Source organism: Serinus canaria, chromosome 12 (assembly GCF_022539315.1).
Source record: "Serinus canaria isolate serCan28SL12 chromosome 12, serCan2020, whole genome shotgun sequence".
Classification (NCBI taxonomy): domain Eukaryota; kingdom Metazoa; phylum Chordata; class Aves; order Passeriformes; family Fringillidae; genus Serinus; species Serinus canaria.
Genome location: NC_066326.1, coordinates 7,166,571 through 7,192,210, shown reverse-complemented (window position 1 = coordinate 7,192,210; position 25,640 = coordinate 7,166,571). Strand labels below are relative to the sequence as shown.

The 25,640-nt window shown below is 46.8% G+C and overlaps 1 protein-coding gene across 2 annotated transcripts in view; it reads right to left on the bottom strand.

Moving 5' to 3' along the window:
* CADPS (calcium dependent secretion activator) overlaps window positions 1-25,640 on the bottom strand; it is a 204,904-nt gene that overhangs the window by 9,038 nt on the left and 170,226 nt on the right. For both annotated transcript variants that reach the window (XM_050979535.1, XM_050979536.1), the window contains 4 exons: window positions 21,776-21,850; window positions 20,626-20,709; window positions 15,544-15,576; window positions 12,838-12,945 (listed from right to left, as the gene is read on the bottom strand). In XM_050979535.1, coding sequence (XP_050835492.1) covers window positions 12,838-12,945; window positions 15,544-15,576; window positions 20,626-20,709; window positions 21,776-21,850 — 300 coding nt within the window. The remainder of the gene's footprint in view (window positions 1-12,837; window positions 12,946-15,543; window positions 15,577-20,625; window positions 20,710-21,775; window positions 21,851-25,640) is intronic.

Genomic DNA, 25,640 nt, shown 5'->3' with positions numbered 1-25,640 from the left:
TGCAGGGACACACTGCCTGGGGACCAGCCCTGTGCACACAGCTGCCAGTGTTGGAGGAGGACTTGTGTGGAGAGTGGGAACAGGAACTCTTCAGGAGCAGCCTGCCAGCCCCAGGCAGGCACTGTGTCCCTTCCTCACTCTCAGTGTGCCCAGCAGCACAGCCAGGTCTGTACACTAGAACTGCCTGCAGCCCTGCAACCCAAAGCCCAGATCCCCCTATGGCACTCATGGAAGGATCATTCTTGTCCATTCAGTCTTCTGTGGCCACCAAAGTGCTCCTCTCCACCTTCCCTCAACATTCCATTTGCTCTTGGTTACAGGCAGTCATTGGTGTTCCAAAACCTTGGTAAAGATGGCAATCCCAAAGCACAGGGCCTCAGAGCCAATGCAGTTCCTACTCCTGTCTATCAGAAATAAAGAAATGCTCCCAGCATGAAGAGCAGCTTATGCAGTCCCTTTTCCAATGGCCAGCTCTGCTGGGATACTGGATGCGGGCAGTGACTCTTGCCCTGCTCCCAAGCACTGCTAGCAAGGTCCTGGCCAGGCTGGCAGAGCTGAGCCCAGCTGTTTTTCAGGCTGTTCTGGAAACCCGAGTTTTGTGTTACTGCAGCAGATGTGCTGTGCCCCAGGCTGGGAGAGTGGGGATAGAGCAGGGACAGGGCCGAGGTGGGTGAAGAGCCACAGGCACTCAAGCACAAACACCATTCTGGTCCTCAGTGTCAATGAGGAGACTGAGATGGACCTTCTGCCACACCATGAAGGAGGAAGAGGCACACCTCTCCCCTACAAGCACACGTTTTCTGGAGGGCAGGCAGAGACCTGTCCATGCAGTAAACCCCATCCCATCCTCTCATCAGCTTTCTTTGCTTCTACTCAACAAAATCCATACTGTGCTCTGTGTATTACTCCACAGAGCCCTGCTGAAGGGCTCCCCTGCCCTGCCCTTTGCTGGGGACCAAAGAACCACCCAAAGGCAGCTCAGCATTTGGAGCTGTAAAACCTCTTCCAGCACAGAGGGCCAAACCTGCAGTGGGCTCAGGGCTGAGCCCCAGGCACAGAGCATCTGGCTCGGTCGTGTCCTGGCCGCAGCCATGGGTGGCACCAATAATGACCCAGAGGCTCTTTCGATTTACACCTGCCGAGGATTTGGACCATTCCCCCAAGCTGGGCAGGGCACAGGGCTCAGGGCACTGAGAACAACATTGCTGTGAGTGCCCAAGTTTTCCAGAAGCACAGAAATTGATGTGACACTGCCCACGTTACAGAAATAAGTTTAGCGGCTGTGGCCCTCGGAGCACACAGCTAACCATAAAATAAGCAATGAGTTAATATTGCAGGCATTGATCAGCTAGTCTTACAATTAATGCTTCCAATAAAAAAAAAAGCTCCCCTTTTATTCAACAGAATAAGAAATTAAACACTTGAGGGCTCATTCTAAAGAATGAATGAAATTGAATAAGCTACCTAGCACTTGAGATTCCCAGCGAGTGCTTGAATAGAGCAAACCTCCTGAGTTGAATGGATTGCCTTTTGGGACCAATTTGTCTCTTTTCACTCTTTATTCCTCCTTTTTTGCTGACAGATGTACAAAGGCGGAACTGCGCTGTGCAGCTTAGCTACATGCACCCACAGCAGCTGTCACTTTTGTCGAGCAAGTTAATCAAGCAAATGCCACCATATCCCACTTTCTATAAGGAACAACATGTTATAGACAGTAGTCTTGGGAGACAGGGAGGGAGGGAGAGAGACTTTATTTTAACTTTGAGTAGCTGGTATTTTTTTTTTCCCCTCTGTGTGTAAAAAAAAAAAAAAAAAGGAGGAAAAAAGAAACAGCCAAACCTGGTAGCACAAGCTGACACTTTTGTTTTCCCGTGGAACAAATATTTAATATGATTTTAACTCTAATTTGTAGTAGAAGGAGAGCTGTCTGGTTTTAATTAAATTTAAGGGACTTAGGGGAACACAGTTAAAAAAAGAAATAGAAGCTTTTTGTTTGCATTAACGCTTGTTGATAATAATATATTGATTGTCAATTGCTAAGCCCAAAAGATTAGTGTAGTAAATAGAATTATCTGAATGCCACAAGTGAAGTGCTAGCTTCCCGTCCCTGCTTTTCCCTTTGTGAGGCACTCTGAATCACTGGTTGTTATTTATACATTTTCTTTGATAAAACCAACTTGTGTGGCTGATTTTTTTTTTTTAAACCCTGCCTCATTAAGTGTATAATAGCATTTACGTGTGGGGCTTTCTGCTTTTTAGCCTTTCAAGCTTAAGCTTATATTCCTCTCTCACAACCATGTTTCAAAACTTGGGATGTTCACAAACAATTGGATACACACCAATATTGTATATATCAGATGCTCTCTTGCTATTGTCAAAGACTAGAAAATAACAGAACATTATCCACAAAGAGTAAATAAATAGTTATCGTCCTGCTCTGCTGCTGCATGCCAGATAATAACACTGTCTGGTCATTAGGCAGCTTTTCTGTGGCACATTATTCTTTAAGTTAGGTATGAAAAGCAAACATCAAAAGTAGGTCTGCTGGTGTAGCTCCACCGAGCACACGGCAGAGACTGGGAGGGCTTCAGGCAGCCCTCGGGTTGCTGGTAGAAAGGTGATTCACCCCAGATTCAGACCCTTTGAAAAGTATCTTCCAGAAAATAAATCTAAGCTCTGGTGACAGTTTGCAGCGTGCTAATTTAACTTCTCTGCAGGGTCTTTGCCTTGGTATGTTCAGGAACCATCATGTTTGGGATTGTGACCCCTTTGCAAAGTGGGCACCCCACGTCTGCACTTCACCCCTGTGAGCAAAGCCTCTGTTAGCTGTGCTCAGCAGGGCTCTCGGTGAGTGGTTCTCACATCAGGCAACACGACCCTCATTTTCAGAATGAAGTCTCTCTATAAAACTCCACATTAAATTCTAGAGATCTGGCAAAGTGCTAGCAATTTGATAAAAATCCCCTGAAACCTTGAGGTCTTTTTTTTTTTGGAAATAAAATTTTGACCTTGTTCTACCAAAGCCTTGTAGAATAAGTCTGGAGTCTCCCAGGTGACACTTACAGCTCCTACTGAAGCAAAAGTACTTTTTCCCTTGGTATTTTATGTACCACTATAATGCTATCACTGCGAGTACACACAGCTTGTTCTTCAACATCCACCCCAGAGCTGTGAATTCTGGATGCCTTTTACTCTATTTTATATTCCTTAACTACGAAATTTCATTCTTGTTGACAACGTACCAATACGAGGAAGTTACAAAGTCAAAGGGTCTTGATATGAAAATAATTTGTATTATTATTTAATAAAGTCACAGTCCCTAACGTTGCCTAATAGGGTTAAGCTGCTAGCCAGAGCAACTCATCATCTGTCTAGGATGCAAATGGCATAACCGAATTACATTATTTCTTTTCCCCCCCTTTCCCAAAAATAAACCACAAAACAACTTCGAATCGCGTAAGAGCTCTGCCTTCCAGCAGGGAAGAGCGTTCGGAGCGAGCGCGGAGCGCAGAGCCCGGCGCGGGGAAGTGCCGCACGCTCTTTGCAGTACATATGGCACCTGAGAGCACCCACTGCTCGGGGATCTCGGCTCCGGGCCGTGCTCAGCCTGCCGCCTCACCCTTAATTGGCTGGGGCTTGGACCCGGCGGGGCTCGGCAGCTCCGTGCCACAGGTGTTAACGGGAGGGAGGCCGGGGCTCCCGGGGGTGCTGCCTGTGCTGGTGAGATCACACAAATTCCCTGCTCTCCAGAAGGACACAGACCGACCTGCATGGTCCTTGATGTAAATTTCTCCCTGCTTTCAGCCCAAAATTTTATTCCTTTTCAGAGGGGACAGGTAGGGTCAATACCTTTTGTGTTGGTGGGGCCAAGGTCCCCAACAAACATGTGCCCAGGAAGCTCATCCCTAATAGCCCCTGCTCTTGGTGCTGCACCAACCAGTGACACCTCCACATGTCCTGTCAGCTGTGACTCCACACGGTGGGTGCAGGTTTGTCTGTGCAGACCCTCAGTGGCTCTGCCGGCAATCCATGCACTCTCAGCACATAGGAAAAGGCTTCCCACAGCAGGGACACAGCCAGAAAGGGATCTGCAGCACTTCTGCTACTCCAGGGGGGAGGAACAACTCTGATGCTGACGATATGATGCCTTGTACTCATTCAGGTGGCCCCAAACTGTATGTTGGGGGGGTCTGCACTGCTAGCCAGACACCAGAGTCTGCCTAGCAAAGAGCCATACACTCACATCCCTGGCAGGGGCGATGGGTCAATGTGTCAATAACTCCTCTTCTGCCCTGGGGAGAATCTCACGGAAAAGGCAACTGCACTGCTGGCTCCTCTCTTCCTACAGCCAGGGATGTCCTCGTCCCACTCTGCTGGGGTTTGCTGTGAGCAAACACCAGTGCCAGCCCATGCATAGATCATCTCTGAACCCCTCCCAGCCATGTGCTGCACCACCCTCTGAGGAGGGCAGACCTGCCAGGCTGTGTGCTGGTCAGGGCTGGATGGAGGGCAGTAGGCAGAGAAAACTGCAGGGGAGACCCCTGTGCAAACAACTACTGCTCCATGGCAGAGGGTGCAGGAGTTGATGCTCACAGTGATCTGGGAAGGAAGCAGGCTGCCACCCCAAACTTCCCTCCCATCCACAATGTTCACAAACCAGGGACATCCCAAACCTGTCAGGTTTGCAGGCTGAGTGCCTCAGCAGGTGCCCCATTTCCCGTCTGAGACTGGACAGTCCTAATCCTGTTTATACACTGAATTACACCTCCAGAAAATGCCCCTTTTAGGTAACAGGTAAAGCCTGTCCTGGCTACAGGAAGCCCTGAACTGGAAGATCCTGCCTTTCCAGGCTGTGCTGGCATGGAGCATCCCATATCCCTGCACACAGAGCGGGGCCCTGGGCACACCACCAGGTGGGCTCTGGGTGCTGAGCTCTCTCTCCTTCACTGCAGATACAGCTCTGCAAAGTGCACAGCATTCACTAGGAACTGCCAAATTAAATCCCCAAAAACCTGCTGCTTTGCAGGAATTTGCAGACTTCTCTTTTCCTAAACGAAAGAGCTTCTGCATAAAAACCTATAAAGGCGCACAAACAGAAAACCACTCCTCTATGAATGCTTGTTCTCAAATACATTTTTAACTTATAAAATATTCTCTGCTTATTTCCATTTTTCAAAAAAGAAATGAAGTTGACATGTTAAAATCCGAGTTTCTATATAAAGCAGCCTAGTAAAACACAATATCCACACAACTGCTATTTTTCTGTCCTGATTCCAGAGCCCTGTTAGTGTGAGGCAGTGATGATAAAACTGGCTGCACAGTTGCTCAGTAAGATGCACAGCAATGCATGCTACAGAATACCTTCATTATACTTGTTATCAGTTTAAATTGGAAGCTGTCATAAAGTGGGACTTGATAAACTTTATCTGCTTCTTTTATAGTCTGCAAATTCCAAAAAAGTAGTTAGAGGCTGCCTGGACATCTGGGCCCTGATTGCAGCAGCTCCCCTGGTCTCTCTCCTTCCCGTGGTTAAACAGCGGCCGCAGCGCGCTCCCTGCCCGAGTCCCACCAGGCATTTTTGAACGCTGATATCATACATCCAGGGCCAGGCTTAAGGGAGCACCGGGAAAGGAAAGAGCCGCAGATCAAGAGAAACAAAATGACCTGGGACGGCTAATCTGGCACGCACCGCTGGCTGGCGCGGGCTGAGCAGCAATTGTGTGCGGCTGGGATGCAGGGGGAGAAAAGGAAAAGACGGATTGAAGGCGCTGCTGGAAATCAGACAATTCGTCATTGTCCGCGCAGGGGCTCTGCCCTGCACCGAGAGCTCCTTCGGGCAAAGGCTCTTTGCAGAGCCCGCAGGGAGGGAGCAAAGCCCGGCCCCGCGGGCCGGGGTCAGCCCCGCACACCTGCGGGCACCGGCGCGGCCCGGCCCTTCCCACGCCCCTCGCACCCCTGCGCGCAGCTGGGACCCGCATCAGCCGCGGCTCGCCAGCCACCTCCGGGCTCTCCTCGCCTGATGACCCACAGGACGGCAGCTCCAATTAGCAACAGCCTCTCAAACTTAGCTGGAAGGCAGAGAGCACCGCGAAACTCGTCCGCAGTTATAAACGTGCAGGGAGCTCCTGGACAGAGGCTGCTCAGGAAAAGGCTCTCTCTGGATGGAGAATTCCGTGCTCCTGCTTCCCCAAAGCCTTGGCTACTCACATCTACCAGGAAATAAATGATCTTTCACTCAGTGCCAGCCTCAAAACACAAATCTCTGACACTCAAAAGCACGGTGCAGTTGATGCTAGCAAGCCTATGCTGACCTTAACGTAACGGAGCAATCAGTCTGCCTTCTTAGAATGATTAATGGAAAATCTCCTCTGGAAAAGGAATCAAATTAACTGTCTTCAACCAAATGTCTACTGGAACACGAAAAGCTGTTCTGATAAAGACATTTAGGAGGGGAAAAAACCCCTTTCAAGCATGTAAAATCCAGTGACAGATCTAGGATTTATTTTATTAAGACTCTCCCTAAAATAAATTAAATGGAGCCTACTTAAATGAGCACTTCAGGAAAGAAGCCTTGCTGAGGGGGAGCCCGGAGGCCATGTGCCCAGTGCATGCCTGGCCTGTGTGAACTAACAGAGGGGAATATCAGAGGACAAGGGCTGCCTCTGAGGAGTGGTCTCAGCGTTAAGCTCCTCTCCCCACTCTCCTCTGACTCCAAGAGGGCACATGGGGAGAAATAGAGGCTGCAGAAGGACAGTGCACTCTATGCCCCCTCTGGACAAAGAGAATTTGTCCCCTAGAAGATATACTGACAACTGCCACCACAATTTTATGTTTTTCCCCAGCAAAAGTCCTGCAGTGAGATCAGCTCCAGGTCCAGGTCCTGGAGCTGATCTAAGCCAGCAAAGGCCAGCAAAGGGCAGCATGGCTTTGGCTCCTCCAAAGAGAGGGAAAAGGAAGCTGTGCTCCCTTGAGATCAATGTGCCTAATTGTCTTTGTTTCACAACTCCCTCTGGAAGGGGAGAGAGGGGAAAAATAAAAAAAGCAAAAAACAACGCAGAAGAAATAGCTCCGTGGAGGCCATATCAGGATGGGAGTGGGAGAGAGTTAGTGCCCTAATGAGCAGTCTAGCTGCGTGGGAGGGAAACAGGTTGTTGTCTGTCTAAGAGAAAGTGGTGAGTGTGGCTACAAGCAGATCCGAGATGGGAGCCCAGCGCGCAGCCTGATATCCGCTCTTCCCCTGATCCTGCAACCCGGCCTCCTGTGAGTAATTCTAACTCACAGTGAGTAGCTCCACTGACTCACAACCAGGCTTTTGAGATTGGAGAGGGGAAGAAGAGGGGAGGATGGGAAGGGCTCTGTTTTGGCATTTGATTGTGCCATGCAAGGTCTAGCAAGAAATGCCATGATCCTGCAAGCATGCCTTGAAGGAGCTGCCAAAATTCAAGTGAGTAACCCTGCTAAGGGCAAAAGCTTTGATTTTAAGGATAAGCTAATGCTTCAGTGTCTGCAGAGGACTTGCTGAATTAACTGATCTAGTTGTGTTTTGTATTTTTTCAATACACTCAGGTGTGCTATCAGGCTCTAATGTGTAGGTACTGAAACATATGCTGAGCTGCCTGTGGATCCTCCAGTGACAAATGCTTACTCAGGCTCCTGGAAGTGTGTATAAGGATTTTGCTGTAGTCTTGAGACTCACACTGTGTCCTGCATCCTTTTTATCTCTGATATTTAGAAGTCAGATACCAGCAAGGGCAGCCTGCTTTGGAAACATGAGGACTGTCCTGCACCATGTCCCCAGCACTCCTGCTGGGCTCCTGGCATGAGGGAAGAAACCCCAAAAGCATCAAAATCCACCAGATGCAACATCTGCCTTGGGATATCACTGGGGCTTCCTAAAAGGCAAATTCAGCTCAGCCTGAGGGACAGGACAGGATGCTGGAGCACCAGCCAGGGGCTTTTGCCTCCCTGAAGGTAGTGGGAAAGACATGCTGGCTCCCCCAGCTGATGAGAGGACCTGGAGTGACTGTTTCTCTGCACTGAGGACAGCCAAGGGCAGAGCAAACCCTGGTCTCCCCACTGCCCTCCCTGCTGCACCTGCCAGACCCTGCTAATCCCACCCTGCCATCAAGACTAAGAGCCCTTTCTGCCTTGCAGAGAAGAACAGGCTCATCTCTCGTTTCCGGAGCGCGTTCTCCGTCTGCTGTCCCGGCTGTGACACAGAGCTGGAGGCTCACAGTGCCAGGGAAGTGGTAAAACTGCCTTCTGCAAACAGCACCGTGGCTGCTGCCACCTCGGCGGGCAGTATCACTGCGTGATTAAGTTCTTACCAGACTTTTTGGTAAAGGCAACCTTCCTGATCTGATAACTGCCAAGGACAAGCCAAATACGCAGGGTCAATCCATGCACGCTTAATCTCCAGAAGGCAGATTAAGTGTATAATTGACCCATATAATCCATGTATCATCTCCAGTGAAATGTTTTTTATGTCCGGTTTAGGCAGACATGAGGCCCATAAGACAGCGATCAGAGACACAGAATTACCATTGCAGTGGATTTCATCAAAGTTAGAGATGGCTTTTTAATCACTGATCTCAGAGACTGCTAGATTTAAGCAGATGAACTAGCACTAAGCACATCTGTTTTAATCCTTATCTTCTACTCAGGCTGGTGTCTTCAAGAAGTACAAGGAGGAAAAAAATAAATTAATTTTTTTTTTTAGGTCCTCGCAATCTTAGGAGCTTCTCTTGGTGTTTTGATCCCTCATATCAAAAGCATGTTTTTGTTTTTTTGGGTAAGATATTGAATTAATCATCAGAGAGAAAAATGCCATCTGCGCTATTCAGGGACTGCATGGGGATGCTGGAATTCGCAGGATCTCGGGGAGCTCACCCAGTGCTCAGTAGCCTTTTGTGTATGTGCTACTCACTGTGGCTGGGAGGAAATAGTCACCCTATGTTTTACATTAGTGTTTACCAATTTATGTGGAAGAAAGGTTGGCATTCACACTATCTACTAGTCAATCATAGACTTTCTGGATCACATATGTTGCGATGGGTTGAAACCTATACTGTGAGTATCCAAGGGTGTTTGTAAAGATATACACACATACATGGATCTAGAAATAACTTCTGTCAAAGGGCACAACCCTCACAAGTAAAACTCCCACAGCCTTCAGACAAAATGACAGATGTATAAACTCTGATCCTATGAAATTCTGAGTGACCTAAGACAAAGGGGACCTGAATTTTGCAGGATTGGTCTGAAGACTCAAGATCACTCTGAAGATATTTTCCCATGTTTAAGATACACCCACCTGCTTCTGCCTCATTGTTCCTATAAAAAGTCCCATTCTGTATGTCAACTCTGTTCCCCTCTATGGGCAAGAAGTGATAAAATTTTACTTCCTGTCAGGCACCACACGGAGTTTGTGATCCTTCTGCATTGTGTGCAAAGTACAAATGGTTTAAATCCCAAAGCACCCAGCCAGGCACACGGCTGCAGGGAGAGGATGCTACAATGCTATTCTGAAACTCCTCTGTTACCAGTGCTCTCTACCAATGGGCCTTATTACAGTGTTTTAGCTTTAAATGTTATCAAATTAGTGAACCAGGCCAAGTAAATAAGTCATGTTACTCTGCAGTAAACAGCACTGCCAAAAAGCTAGTTAGGTTTTGATTACCAGGAGAACTCCACGATCAATCTGTTCATTCAAGGATCCCAAGAATACAGATTTTTAAAATTAAGATGACTCTGTTTCAGGGAGAGGGGGAAACCCATCCTGACTAATTTGCAGAATTAAGAGGATTAACTCAGAGACCACACAGAAATATAACAATAATCTGCCACAAACACCAATGTCTCCTAAAGAGCAGAGCACTGTTCTACAGGCACGAGCAGTCAGGCGATGCAGGGGAAAAGAGATGGTTTCTGAGCTAAGAAATCATGACAAATGCCAAGAAAAGACATATTAACCCATCATCTCTCGGGACATGGCCTAACACACTATGCAGCCTCTGTTCTGGGGAGGAAATAAATGGGGAATAAATGGGAACACAGGGCAGGATTGCAGAGAAGTGTGGGGATTAGGGGTATCCCAGGAATTCAAACCCCACAAAACGTGCAATAGACAGCCTTGCACTGTGCACCTTTGCTCCTGCACTGCCCAGGACTGTGCAGAAAGGGGATGTAGCCCCACACTGTGAGTGTCTTTACTGGGACCCCACTGCGTGCACAGGACTTGCCTGCAGGCAGGTTTAAGCTGTTTGCTGCCACTGCTGCCCCTATTGTCATACAACAGCCTAAACTGGACTGAGATTTGGCCAGGGCAAGCCAGCACTACTGCATTAAACCAGCTGAGGACATGGCTGTGAAAGTGTTAATAATCTCATTGCCTGGACAAACTGCAGCTAAGAGGATTGCTCCCCTGCCATGCTGGGGAAAATAGAAACAAAATAAGGTCCAACTCTAATTTAGCATTATAAATATCTTTTTTGATTATTCCTCTTCTCTTTCTTATTAAAGAGGTAGTTAGTACCTAAAATGTCCTTGGGAAATAAGACCAAAGGAGCTTAAAGACCCCACAACCATGCTGCTTTGCTGGGTTAGGTGAGAGGGGCAAAAGGCTGCAGGGCTCTTTCTGAGCTCAAAACCAGAGTTAAGCCCTTGCTCCTGTCTTCACCCAAACATGGGTGAACACAGCACCAACTTAAATGGGGCCTGGTGACCCCCTTGTAAACCCTGTGCTGGTACTGATCCACCAGGAGCACCTGAGCCATGATGGGAGCTGACCACAGGAGCCAGCTCCTTCAGCTGCAACCTGACAAAGACAATACATGACTGCTCAAGATATAATTCTAAGTTTTGGGTGACAAGGGCTTGCACAATCCATTCCCTCCTTGCAAAGCAATTGCCCCGCAGCTTGCCCTGCTCACGGGCACACACTGACACACATGAGACACATGCAAACATGCCAGTAGCATTAGATCCCAACTCTGTCCCACTGGGATGGGAACAGGCATGGGAACAGGTCCCACATGCTGCAATTCCCACCTGCAGCCAGTGTAAGTCAAAACAGGCAGAGCAATGTAAAAACCCCATCTTTGATTATTTAATTCCACATGGATCAGGGAGACCTGAGGAAGGCAGGGAGGGAAAGAAGGGTTTTGCATCTTTTGCTTTCCACCAAAGTAGCTGCTCTTTTGCTTTTTAGTTCATGTCAACTGTTAATTTGTTTAAAATATGGCTTGGTAAAACCAAGTATGAGTGGATCAAACTGAAATCAATATTTGTGTTAATTACAGCCTTTTGAAAATTGGAAATAATGGCCCAAATCGGTACAAACACACCAACTGTGAATCATAGGGAAAGGATGAGGGAAAAGGCAGTGTGGGCATTGAAAAGAACAGTCCAGATGAGCTCTGGAAATTTAACTGCTCATGGAATAAATTTCAACACAAACGAGCAATGCACTCGCAGGCCCGCTGCAGATGGAAGCGACAGTCTTTTGTTTCATGTTTTGTTTTTTCTCCCCATGCCTGCTTGATGGGTGATTTGTGTCTGGTGCTCACGCTGCAAACTCTCCCTGGAGCGAGCACGAGCCGAGCCCGGAGGAGGCACTGCTGTGCTCTGTGCATGAATGAGGCATTCTCAGTGGATATGGGTCATGCTAGTAGATGTACACAGTAAGATTATTTGACTCTTAATTCATGCCACTTGATATAATGTGATAAAACATTTGACATGAGAGATAAGTTCCATTTTAATCTGGTAAGTTATGGGGAATAGAGAGAGTGGGAATTGTAAAGGAAGAAGAGGTTTCTGAGGGACAGGTAATGTGCAGAAAGAGAAGTATCGAGTGAAGGAAGAAGTTGGCTGGGGAAAAAGCAGATTTCCCTGCACACTGAGGAAGCAAAAGAGTGAGTAAAGAAAGCACAGAAGGCTGTTAGAGTTCCAGAGCCAGGAGATTGAGACATGGCACTGCTGAGAGATGGAAGGAAGGAAAGTAGGGAAAGAAGCTGCTTCAAACAGAAATTGAGATACGGACAAATATCCTAGAGAGACTGAAACACTAATGCTGCAGTCTGGCCATCAACAGAAAACCTTTACTATAGAACAGCTACAAGGACAGAAAGGCTGTAACAAAACGAGAGCAAAAGAAACAGAGATACTTTTGACATGCATCCAAACCTAAAAAACTCAGGCATCACAGGTCACTGTTCTCCCACAGTCCAACAAACTGATCTTGTCCAACTGAAAATTAGCTGTGAACATCTGGGTCAGTTCTTTGCAGCCATCTTCATCAAGGAGACCATGTCTCAAATTTACCTTTGGTGGCAGACACCAGAACATTGTCCTCCTTTATACCAAACCCTATTCAGAATCAGCTGTTTTGATTAACTTTTAAAATTAAAGTTTAGAATGTTAAATTTGCTGTCAGATTTGAAGTGCTTGTCAGTGAAACAATGCAAAACATACAGAAGAGTTGGCCCTTAGCAAACACATCTGCCAAAAATCCGGCTCAAATTTGAACAGTGAGAACATTGACTGAGATGTCCTGATACAGAGAAATTTACACAAGCTTAAACATATTAAAGAGCTCTCTTAGAAGATACTGTTTCTTTGAAATCCACACACAGACTAAGACACAGTAGACTGGAGTAGAGATTTAGAGCAGGCAGAGAGCAGATACGAGCCTTAGTCAGAAAGAAGGGAAAGATTTATTTTTTTAAAGCTATAACAAATAAATTTTCTCAAAATGTGACTTATCCTCCTGTCTTATTTTGTCACATTTTGGGTCTCTCCTGCTTGGTGTCCAAGGAGGAGAGGGCATTTACTTACATCAAATAACCTTTCTATATACATCTCCTCATTGACCTTATCACGCAGGACATCCTGAGAGTGGCGGACAAATGTCACATAGGCATCAGCAACATCCATTCCTGGCTTCTGCATGGAGGAGAGAAGAAGAGAGAGAGAGAAAAACATGAATGGTGACCCAGGGGGCAGCTTCTCTGTGCAGCCTCATCACTGCTTTTCCTTCTCTTCCATCTCCTGCTGTCCTCCTGCAGTTTGCCCTTTCCTTAGCTGATGAACACTTACCTGATGTCACACTTCTACAGCTCTCTGCAGAATTTAACTATTTTTAAAGAGTAACCTACAAGCATGCAAGATTTTGGGGATAACAGCATTTTTTAAAATCAAATGGGAACTGAAGCAGCTGGATGTAAAACACTTTACAAAACAATCTTGTTTTATATATCACATTGCCTGATATATTGGATTAAAACTTACCTCAAATGAAACCCATTAAAATATGGTAACACGAGTCATTACGAGAGCTGCCACAAAACCTTAAATTTGTGTGGCACATTGTAAGTTTGTTAATAACTAGTGTCATTAGTTTCCATTACTGTGATTTACCTCAGATCACAGAGTATCATTTCTCTGCAAGATACGATTGTCAGCCGCTGTAAATTGAAGTTAGTTAACACATCCATGTAATTTCCAGGGTGAAAATGAGGACAGTTTGGAAAGCAGTAGGAAGGGAGTTTTTTAATACAAAGCAAACAATTATCAAGCAAAGGGCCAGTGCTTGGCCCTTGGGAAGGCAGTGACATTTCTTAACACCTACTGCAACAATGACAAGGTATTAATTTGAAAAACAATGAGGACAACACAAACGTGGCAGTAGTCAAGTGTTACACTTTCAAGCAATTTTCAGTCTGCTGATCGTGCCCCTTCCAAGGCAGGATTAGACGGATTGGTTTGTACCCAAACAACTGCAACAGAATTACAGAATTAGATTTAACTAACATTTGCAGAATTAAATTTAAGTGGTGGGTTTCTGTTCATCACCAGGATTTCCCCTCTGTCCTCCAGCTGAACAGGTTTCTCTCTCTCCTTCCCCTGGAAAGGCAGTGGCTCACAGACCATGGAGTGGCCTCTGCACAGGTCTGGGAGCTGTGTGGGGCTGGTGGCTCAGTTCATTAAAATGCTGAGGCTGTCAAGGAAGCCTCTGTAATATGGTTTCATTTCCAGGGGCAGGTGGGAAACAACTGAAAACTAACCCAGGTGAATGATTTCTGCTCTGATATACACAAAGAACTGGAGCACCTGTCTGGCTTTGAGGAGAGGAGCTGACCCTGCTGCAGACCTCCCAATGGCCTCCAAGGTACAAAACTTTTGGAAAAGCTTGAAAGGGTTACACAGCATTTTACTAAGACCACTTCCCTGGAATGTTTTACTTTTGGAACATAGGGGCCTCAGAGAAGGCCATGCTTCACCCTAGAAGTTACTTAAAATAGCTGTTCTGTGCTCAAATTTCTGATGACTAAATATTGAAGATGCACTGAAACAACTAGGACATTTCATCCGAAGGATCTCCACATTTTCAGGGCAATAAATAAATTCTGAGTTTTTCTTCCCTAGGCTCTCAAAGTCTTGTTTTTATTACTCCAAGAGAACAGGATGCCAAGATCTGCACTGGGGTATTTTAAACCAAGCAACACCTCTTAGTGTTCAAGAGTTTGTCTTTTCCATGCTAGGCTCAAGATATGATAATTTTGTAGGCAACATTTAGGTTGGGCCAAAGGGCTGAAAAAAACCAAATGCAGATGATGTGGTCCAAGATGTCTGATAAATTTATCACATTGCCATATGAGAACATACAGAACAATACACCTGCATTAAATATGCACACATTATACATACACATCATCAGGCTCAACTGAGTTACTCTTGATTTCCACTGCCCTCTAACTGGGTGCAGGAACTGGTGTGGTATATTAAGATCTATTTTTCTGCATTTGCAGTTGCTCAGGATCTTTCTGCCTGTAAATGTTACAGTAACCCCTTATTCCAGCCAATTTCATATATTACACTTCAACTTAATTTAAATGTAAATTTCTGGCAAGTTAAGTGCTCTGTCTAAGAACATTAAGGGCTCTTTTCCTTATGAATCAAGGTCTAATTAGAGGAGACGATGTACAGTTTCCCTACACCAATTACAGAAAAATGGAAAAAATTATTTTCATTAATAATTTCCCAAACACATGTTGGTAGCTCATCACCAGTTCCCCAAAGTAATAAAAAAGTCATTTTCCAAAAGAGTAAAATAAACCAACAATTAGAAGAACAAAAATAAAATAGATTAGCTAATGTGTTAGATGTGTGTTGGCTCAGTTCTAACATGTCTGGACTTTTTGTTTGGAAATTATACTGTATTTGTACAAGTCCAAATGAAGAATCAACAGAATGCACTGCTCCCATTTTTTTTTTTCAAATGTGATTCAAGCCAATTGCATAAATATGGTACCTTTTTGACACCATCTGCAAATTGTTGCCTAAACAGCCTCATAGGTCTCCATAAGAGGGTAACTGCTCATTATTAACATAATGGAGATATCCTTTCCAGTTCAAATGTTAGAAGTATGAAGGCCCATGGTTTAGTCTTGGCTGTTAATGCATAATGTGGGTTGCTACACATGCCATAAATCAAAGCACGATGCAAATTACTATGACAGAAGTTGTTTAAATTGTGCTTACGGGTACATCCACGTATTTGGAAGCAGCCTTCACCTGTAAAAGGAACAAGAAGAGAGTTAACACCACCAGTACCTTTTCAGGTCTTTGTTTTTTCTTTAAACTCTCTAAGACCATCTCCAGCCAAGACTTGGGACAACATAATGCTGAGTAGGTTGAAAAGGGTGATGAAACTCACTTTCCTGTCTAAAACGGTGGTATTTTTGTTGTTGTTTTTTTTTGGAGAGGTAACTTTACTGCTGCTAAAGCTCTAATAGCAGCAGATGATAGTGTGGGAGTTGTGCTTCTACTTCAGCGAGCGGGGGAAGACGGGGTTCGTAAGAAGACATCGTTATTTTCTTCGGAGGCCTCGCTCTCCACCTGATGCCACGTGTCTCCCAAGGCACTGCATGTCTCTCCTGCTGGGAGCTGTTTCCCAGGAGCAATGCCAGCTCCCCTGGAGCGGGGCCATGATGGCATGGTGAGGCTGGCAGGGGCCTGCACCAACCTAGACACAAGAAAGGACCCTAATTTTGCTCCCTTCCCATTGTCCTGCCAACGGTGTGCTTCCCCCAGTTGTGCAGGCTGTAGCCTGGGACATTGTCAAGACCAGGATGGATGAGGCTTTGAGCAACATGGAGAGTGAAAGGTGTCCTTGCATGTGGCAGAAGGGCTAGAACAAGATGATTTTTAAGGTCCCTTCCAACCCATTCTGTGATGCTTTGCTGGGCTGAAGGTTTTCTGAGGAGTTTTGCACATGCATGCCTGTGGCTAGGCTGGTTGGAAAACTCATTTTAAAAATGCTTAAAACTCGTTTAAAACACGTTTTAAAATTCATCCCTGTTGCCTTCACCTGCAGTCTCTCATGCAGTCTCTTGTTCCTCCCCCACATCAGTGAATTAAAACCAAAAATAATTATTTTTCCTCTTGTTGCTGGCCTTGATGCTGGCAAGAGCTTGCAGACCATGTTGGGACAGTGTGCTCATGTCATGCCACGCAGAAGTACCCTGAAGCTTTTCTGCTTCCCAGACTGAACAGCTACCTCATTTCCCCCTGATTTTCCTCCTTTTTTAGAAGATACTGTTGGAGGGAAGGTATCAGAGATGGACACTGCACTTGGTGGTGTCATCACAAGCTGGTGTGATTTTGTCTGTGATTTTCCATGCAGCAGGGTGCACGTTGCCTGGCGCGGGAGGCAGGGTGGCCCCTGACGTCAGGGCCAACTCTTCCAACTGAGCAGTGCCCAGCTGGCCACAGAGACCTTTTTCCCACTGTAGCATAAGGCACAGTGTCTAGAAAGAGTATGGCTGGGATTTTCCACAACGCTTCTGCTTTTAATTAGGGTAAGCGTTGCCGGCCATCTTTGTTTGGGTGTAAAAGCTCACCTGCTTTTAAATATTTCTAAAGCTACCATTAAAACAGCCTAAATATAACACGCACACAGTTGCATCTTGGGATGAATAAATTATGTGTCCCGAATGAGAGAATGAATGTATGTGTGAGACAGAATGTGAGAGTGGGTGGAAGCACTCATATGGTGTGTGTGGGGGGTGCATAATTAAGCACAATGAGGCGATACAAAAGACCAGACTGGTGGTAATTGCCGAGGTGAACGCGGAGAGCATTGGCAGCGCCCAGGCTGCCGAGCCGGGGGGCAAGAACAGAGGGAAGGGCAGGAGGAGGGCACTGAGCGCCTGCTGCTGCAGTGTGACCCCAGGTCTGCCTGCTGGAGAGGCTGCAGGGGGACAGGGCATGTCCCAGCACATGAGTTTATGAAGGAGACAGCAAAATCAGCACCAGACCAAACACTTGTCTTCAGGTATTCCTGTTTCCAGCCAGCTGGCTGGACACCTTGCCCTGTCTCTGCATTTATCCTCACAACTTTCTGGGGAGGTGATGAAGTGCTGTCCCTTGCTTCTGTGGAATGGGAGCAGAGGAGCCTCAGCCTCCGTGTGTGAAGGCAGCTGGAGCCCATCCAGTGGGTGCAGCTCCAGGAGAGCAGGCAGTCATGGCACACCCACGCAGGCAGGGTGCCCATGCGAGCACAAAACCAGCAGTTTTTCTGAGCAGCAAAAACCAACAACCAAGAGGAAAGCCTGGAAAATGATGTGGGCTCAACAGCCTGCAGAACTCAAGATGGGGTCCTTCCTCAGGGCTACACCTGTACCTTCAAATATCAAATGGAGCACGAAGCCAGGCAGAGGCGAACCTGCCAGCTGAGTGGGGATTTAGCAGTCTTGGGTCCAGCTTAGCGCCACTTTCAAACTACCTTCCCCAAAGCCAAGAGGCGACAAGAATAACTCAGCTTCCTGCGATCTCCTCCCTCCACCCACAAAAAAACTGAGCTGCTTCTCCTGCCCACTCTCCTTTAATCAGAATAATTACTTGTTTTTCTTTAAAGTCAGATTTGGCTACATTTAGTGAAATTTCCAAACTGCCGGATGTTGTGTGATTTTTGCTAGGCTGCCGTTTTTCACAAAGTATGTGACTTTGCCATGAAACATCTCAGTTTACCATACAAATTTTGTGCAGAACAAAAATAAGATCTTTTACTTCTGTCTCCCTTGGGTAGCATGGAATCTTTGGTTATAATTACCACAGGTGTAATGCTCTGCCTACAGAGGCCATCCAGATTACAGGGAGTTTTAGCAGCTGGCATTCCTGTGAGTCAGTGGATCTGCACATGCAGACACCCAGCCAGGGCCTGGGCTGCTGCCGCCAAGTTGCACTCAAATGTAGCAACAAACAGAAAAAAAAAAGTCCGGCCAAATTTAGAAGGGTGTTTTCCTCTCAAAGTGCTCTGCAAGGAGAAGTGGCTAGTGAGAATTTATTAGGACAACAGATGCATTAATTTTATCTTGAATTTCGAGGCAAGAATTGGAAATGAGGATATCCTACTAGGTGATAAAACTGTCTGTCACAAGACCCCCGAGTACATGTCACTTGTAGAGTGCCTGGAAAACACGCGATGAAAGAAGTTGGTGGAAGGGGGTGGGAGACTAATGCTTTCTGGAGCTCAGTGGCTTGGACCATCACACTTTGTTGTATTTGTTCAGACAGGGAAAACGTGGGAGGTGGTGCAAGCATGCTGTAACAAGAGAGAGATTCTGTATTTATCACTGCAAAGACTAAACACGGCAAGTCACTTTACTACTGCAAGGAGAGGAGACTTGCTAAGCCCAGTGCCAAAGGGGTCAGGGCTGCTCCTCAGCCTCCTCTCCCAGTGGCTCCCAGCAATATGGGGGCCAAAGCGAGAGACGTCCCTTTGTCAGGAAGGAGCAATCCTGCTCTTCTGTCGTGTACCCAGCCCACTTGCTGTGGGCGAGGGACCAACACTTTTCTGGAGACATGCACACACCACGCACAGCAGCTATTTGGATACACATCCCTTCCTGACTGAAGACTCATGAAATCCAGGCTTTGGGACCATGTTTGAAAGCTGTGGGGCTGCTGGAGTGGGACAGCCTGTTTTGCTGCTGCTGGAGCAGTTAACTGTCCCTAAGTGTCCAAGGAGCAGCAGAGAGGACGCCTGAACCCTATGCACCCACGGGCTGGTCCTGACAGGTGCCCAGAGCCCAGGTGCAGCCAGGGCTTTGCTCAGCAATCAAAGGGAGCAGCACTCAGAAGTGTAAACAGTAGGATGTGGTGGGAGCAGCGCAGCACCAACCGAGGAACAGCTTGGATTCACGGGGAAGGAAGGGCTGCACGCTACGCTGTCTACACGGGCTGATGCCGGTACTTCCGATGCCTGGAAAGCTGCCGCCTCCACATCCTCTGCTGCTGGCACACAAGCATTTCCTAACCCTCCACAGCACTGGAATGAGGGAAGGTATCCAGGTATCCATTCCCTGCATCCCCTCGAGCATGGGTCAGCACAGCTCTGGGGCTGTAAGCACACAGGGTTTATGCAGGGAGAAGAGCTGCACTGCAGGGCAGTGAATGGAACACCCTCCCTTCCTCTCTTCTCTGAAGAACAAAGTGCCTCCAGCACACCTGAAAAGGCAGAATGCTTAGTTTGAACCCCACGGTCGTTCAGATAAGCTGCCAGACTGTGTATACAAAGCTGCCAAGAGCAGTTTCTTGCCTCTGCTGTTAAGCCTTCCTAAATCCATCTCCATTTCCAGATGGATCCTACAAACTGCCTCAAACTCAGCAAAAGGGCCCAAGAGCAGCAAACAGCAGACATTTGCAAGGAACTAAGACAACTCCAAAATGAGATTTTGGAAAGCCTTCCCGGTTTGCAGAGCAGTGCCTTCTGCCTCTTGCCCAGTCTCTGTGAACAAGTCAGTGCAGGAGAGGCTGCACAGGAAGGCAACAGGACCAGGGTATGAAATGTGAACACAACTTTCCAAGCAGTCCAGCCACAGGCATTCATGTGCACAAGTGTCAGTGAGCTGAGAAAAGTGAAGTCCTCCTTGCACAGAGACACTCCTGTAAACTTTCTGGCACATGCATTTTCTGAAGACCTTTGGAAATCAGCTGCCATGTGTTCATCCTAAGAAGCTGTCACAACACTTTTCTGGAATATAGCTCTGATTGTTAAACCATTGCTGGATACTGAGGCCAGTTTTGCACAGATATTGGTCTAGTCCTATACCTTGCTAGGAAATATGTGGTGAGCTGTGAATTGGTTCCTCAGTGTTATGGAGAAATATGGAATTAGAAGCACCTTGTGCTTCCTGACCTCATGGCATTTCCTCTACCTTGTTTTCTTTTAGAAACACATAATCACTCCCTAGATCTCCCTTATTTTGCTGTTTACTATTTAATGGTCACTGTTAGAAGACTGAGAGGAACACACCTGCCATGTGAAGTGACAATGAAGCTAATTGCATGTACAGTGCAATGGTTTTTTCATCTTCATATGTATCCTCTACAGAATAAACTTCACCAAGCTGAAGGATGGATGGAGATGGCTTCTCTCTGGGCATCCTGGAGGTTTATGTACTGTATATCTGCATACTGGTTTTTTGTCTATTCATGTGGGAGTTACAGTGATCACAGAATGGAAGAATTATTAGGCAGCTGATCTAGTCCTGCGAGAGCAGGAGGTTACAACTCAGAAAAAAAGAAAAAAAAAAGAAAGGAAATATAGTCTGTACTTACAGTAAATGACAGGAATGAAGAAAACAAAGTCCCTTCATCATATCTAGACAGTTTGGCCAAGACTCCTTCCAAAATGGTGACAAACTACAAAGACAAAAAATACTGCAATTATTTTTAATAGTTGGACAAGGGTAAAAAGATCTGCATCACCTTCAGAGGAACCAGTGGACCTCTCAGCATTGCCAAAGGAATGGACCACCTCTCCCTGAGCACAGGGGGCAGGGAGTGCAGGGAGTGGGGAGAAAGGAGTGTGTCCTTTTGGGTGCTCTTGTTGTCTGGGAATCACCCCTCAGTGACCTGGCGGGTACAGGGACAGGAGGTGGGTGCAGTGTGTGGGGAATCCAGCAGAGCCTCTCTGGCTGGGGAAGGCTGTGGTTCCTGCTCCCAGAATGCAGTGGCAAGCACGCAGCTAGCTGGGTATTCTTGCAGAAGAATTGAACTGGCATATGTTGGCGGATTATGTTTAAAGGTCTCCACTGTATAATAGGGATGACTTGTTCTCAGAAAGTTTGAAACTAGAGGAAAACACACCCCACCATCTTTCTCCTTACATACCAATTCCCCTCCGTGTTAGCACAGCACACCAGACCTACACAACCACCCAAGGGGAATGCTGGCAGCTAAGCTACAGAAGCTGACTCTGATGAAAAACAATTTCCAAACAATTAAACCTGACATTTTGGAATGTATTTCCCACTACTGTCATCTCTAAATTAATTTCTTAGAAGAGCATATGGTGATCCTGCACAAGATGAGCTATTTTGTCCACACAACTCGTGCGTAGGAGTGGTGACCACCTCTGCATGCCACCCCAATGGCTCTGCAGCAGCATTTAGCAGCGCCACATCCTGACTGCAGCTACCCCAGTGCTGTGGGGTGATGCTGACCATGGGGTATTACCCCATTAACCTAACAGCCATTCCTTAAAGCCACTTCTGGCCCAGTATGGCAATCCTGCTAGCAGAGTGCTACGTCTCACACAGCTCCTTATCAACAAAGAGTCACCATGAAAGGACTGGGAGATGTATGATCCTGCCTGTGAGAAACAAGAAGCCAATTCAACATCCTAATGTGTCACATTTTAATGGAAACGCACATATTAAAGATGCAACGTTAACAGTGAATCACTTCACCTGAAGCCGAGGGTTACCTTTGCCACTAGGAGTGTTATCATTTCTTTGACGGTTTCCTCAATTAGTTCATCTATTTTTGAATGGTACTGGTGCTAAAGAAAAATAAAAGGAGAGGGGGAGGAAAATATTAGCATTGATCACAGCCAACAGCTCTACACTTGTCAGTCTCTTCCCTTGGTAAGCCACAATAAATAGTATTAAACCAAAGAATTATGCAGCTTATTACCCTGGGCCCCACTGCAGTGGCCAGTGACTACTTACACTTGTAGGAGAGACCTTGAATTCAGGAGAATCCCGCATCAGTTTTGAAGCATGGGCAAACCCTGCCCTGTTCTGCGTGCCCGCAGCTCTGGGAGCCATGTGTAGATATCAGAGGGGAGGCTCTACCATCCCTGTGAGAACCAGCACCCAGTGCTCCTAGAGATCCTGAAGTCCCTTTGCTCCACTTTTGTGGGCATTATCCTGTCCTGGCACATGGATTGCAGCGGACAGTGGGATACACCTGCTGCAGGAGGGGAACAGGCAGCCCCTTCCAAGTGCACCACAAACCACCCAGCCCTCGGCATGGAAATGGGGAGGATGTGCTGCTCCAGGAGAGCTTGCAGTGGGCTCAGCCACTGGGAATGGTGCAGCACCCCTCCCACCTACTGCAGCAAAGCAGCTGACCCTGTGTCACCCTGGCTTCAGCAGGCCCCCGGCTCAAGGTAAGCACTCATTCCAATGCTCTGGTGTTTCATACTGTGAGACAGATTTAAAAACCACCCAAGAAACCACGACGAGCCTTTTTGTCCCATGCAAAAGCCAGCAGGCAGTGCAGCCCTGAGCCCTGGGCCATGGCAGATCCCGTGGCAGTGGCTCAGCACTGGCTGACCAAGGCCTGTGCCTGCAGCACCAGCGTTTCTGAGTCTTCAACCCAATTTCTGCACATGCCAAACCTTGCTTAGCTTGGGAGCTCTGATGCAATCAGCTGCAATATGGCTAGAATAGGTACTAAAATACAGTCTTCTACTAATTTAGAAAAGACCTGTTTCCAATACAAGATTTAATTAGTGAAAACATAGAGTATATTCTTATTTTCAATGGACTGAGAAAATACTGATTATGACTGCTTTCCAACACAAAACATTTGATTTTTCAGTCAAACATTTCAAGCACTGGTGCTAGTCACTATATTCATTACCACTTGGCATTAATATTGTTTTAAAATGTTAACATCAAATCACATTGAAAGAGACAAATCTGCTTTAAATACTAATCAGACTTTGGGAAGGAAGACTGTGAGGGCTTTACAAATGCTAGCTGCTGGTCTCAGTGTCTGATTGGTACTCTGAACTGCTCTACAGTTTGGGGATTTTTTTCTATGGCAGTAACATTAATATAGGAATTTGGGAAAAAGAAAATAAAAGTAGGACACACTTACCCACTCTTTTGCAAACTTTTCAGATGATTGGGGACAGAAATAAAGAGGAAAGTGCAAAAGACAGGAAAAAGAACATATGAAGATAAACAATAAATAAACCAAAATCTTTTAAAAAAAGAGACGTATGAGAACAGCAGCATCATGCACAGAAACAATAAGCAATGGAAAATGAAATGGGGTCAAAACCTCCTTTCGCTGAAATGCCAGAGATCGCTACCTGTAGGATTTGGTGGCAGTAAAAAGCGGGAAGGGACCGGATTGTAGCTGACACCTGGCACTCTCTTACGGTTTTATTTGGCTCCGGAGAGGAAGGGAACCGGCTGTCGACAGGCAGGGTTCAGCCTCGGGGCAGCCACAGCCCTCACTGGGGCGGCAGGGCCAGGGCAGGGGACATGGCACAGCACCAGCCCAAGGCCTGGCTGGGGGCACTCAGAGCCTCACCTGGGCACGAGGACAAACCGGCACCGCCACGCCACAGGCTGCGATCTGCTGGGCCCACGCGGGGGAAAACATACACGAACAAGCGGGTGATACTTGCATTGGCAGCTCCCATTCCATGTCCTGCTTTGCAGGTCAAGACATACACAAGTCCCTTATGGGATCATAGTTATGATTAATCTTTAATGCAGAGCTAGGCCTTATCAGCTCCCAGGATTGACCTGGCCTTCCCCAGCACAGCTAGAATGAAGCTGTGGGGCGACAGGGACCTGTAACAGCTTGGTACAGGCAGAAGCTGCTGATGTGCTTGGCAGACACAGCCAGGACTTCCTAAGGGAAATGGAGAAGGGATTGTGCATATATTGGGGTGTCTCTCACATTATGTTTTCCTTCTGCAACTGCATTTTCTGTGTGTGTAAAACTTTGCAAACAAGTATTCAGCTAACTGCTTTCATCATGTAAGTCATGAGTTTGAATTCGATCATGACTAGCTATGTGCAAAGCAATTCACTGTGAAATGCACTGACTGATGCATGTTCAATAACAAGCTTGTTTCAAAAGCAAAGAAGAGCCCCAATGGAATAAACCCACAGTTCTGAGAGCAGGACAGGAGCCTGTGCATGCACCAAGGTGGTGTAGCAGTACCCTGAGCGCTCATTCCCATCGCAGCCGCAATCCCCAGGGCAGAGCGAGCCCCGGTGCCCTGGCAGTGACCATGCAGGACAGGGCCTGCCCCAGGCAGCCACAGCCATGTGCACCCTGTGCCACCAGTGCCACAGCCCCAGCTCCACCTTGGGAAGGGGGAGCCTCGGCCAGGACAGGTCAGAGACGGCGGCGGTTTGGAAAGCGAGCGCCTGGTGCTGCTACAGATGCCTGGCTCGCAAAACCAGCAATTCCAACAGCTCCTTCTACATTCCTCATGGAAACACTCAAGGTTAAAGATCACAGAGCTGGTTTGCTTTACCCAGCATAGCCCCCACTCTAGATCAAGTTCATCATAGCTTTCTATTAGCTCAATTATTACAATCCATAATCAGTGCACTACAATGATTCAACTTGACTTTATGTGATGAGTATCTTGCCTTGTCATGTAACAGATTGTGTGTATGTTGTATTTCTCTAAGGACCATCTGACCTTAGATATTAAATAGAAACATACTAGACCAACTGAGAAACATTTAATACATACATTTATCCCCTTAGATGTATTAAAAATTCAGAGGAAAAATAAATATTTAAGATGGTAAAGTATGTTTACCAAATGTTTTAACAGCTGCCTTTAGAGACAAGGAAATGGAATGAAATGATGGGTGTTTGTTTCACAGGGTAATGCTCGCAAAACGCATTCAAGTATCTGCTAAAGTGAGTGTGGCTGAAGGTAGTGTGGAAGGGAAGGCCTTTGGGGTGGGAGGGAACTCACAGAGCAAGGTCAGGTCTGGGCAAGGAAGGTGCCGAGAGAGTCTCTGTCCAAATACAGATTGAACTGTCAGAAAAACGAGGGTTTGTTTCTAACAAAAATGTCATCTCTGGTTAGGTCTGGGCCAAAGGCCTTGCCTGAGCTCTGTGGTGGGCAGTGTGAGCCCTTTTTGCTGCCGTTGAACTGTCTGCACAGGGACATGGGCTGGAGGACCATGTGCCAGCTGGGGCACTGATGAATGGTCCCATCAGTGACTTTCTGTCCCTCCCTGTCTGTCCATTCCTCCCCTTGCTGACCTGCATGGCTGCTGCACACCAGGGACAGATGGACTCAATGAGGCACAGACCCAGCTCCCCACATTACTGAGCAGGACACAGCCTGGAAACCCAGGTTCCCATGCTTCTCCTGCATATCCAACTGTCTCATCACTTCCAGTGGGACTGGAAGAGGCAGGGTGGCATCTTCCCCTCCCCTCCCAGGTTTTACTAACAGATCTACATGGGAGCTTTTACCCCCCTCAGCCTGACCACCTTGGCACATAGGTTCAGACAGCTTCAAGAGGAGGAGATGGAGATAGTCAAAACACAGAGTGGCACAAGTGAATGGA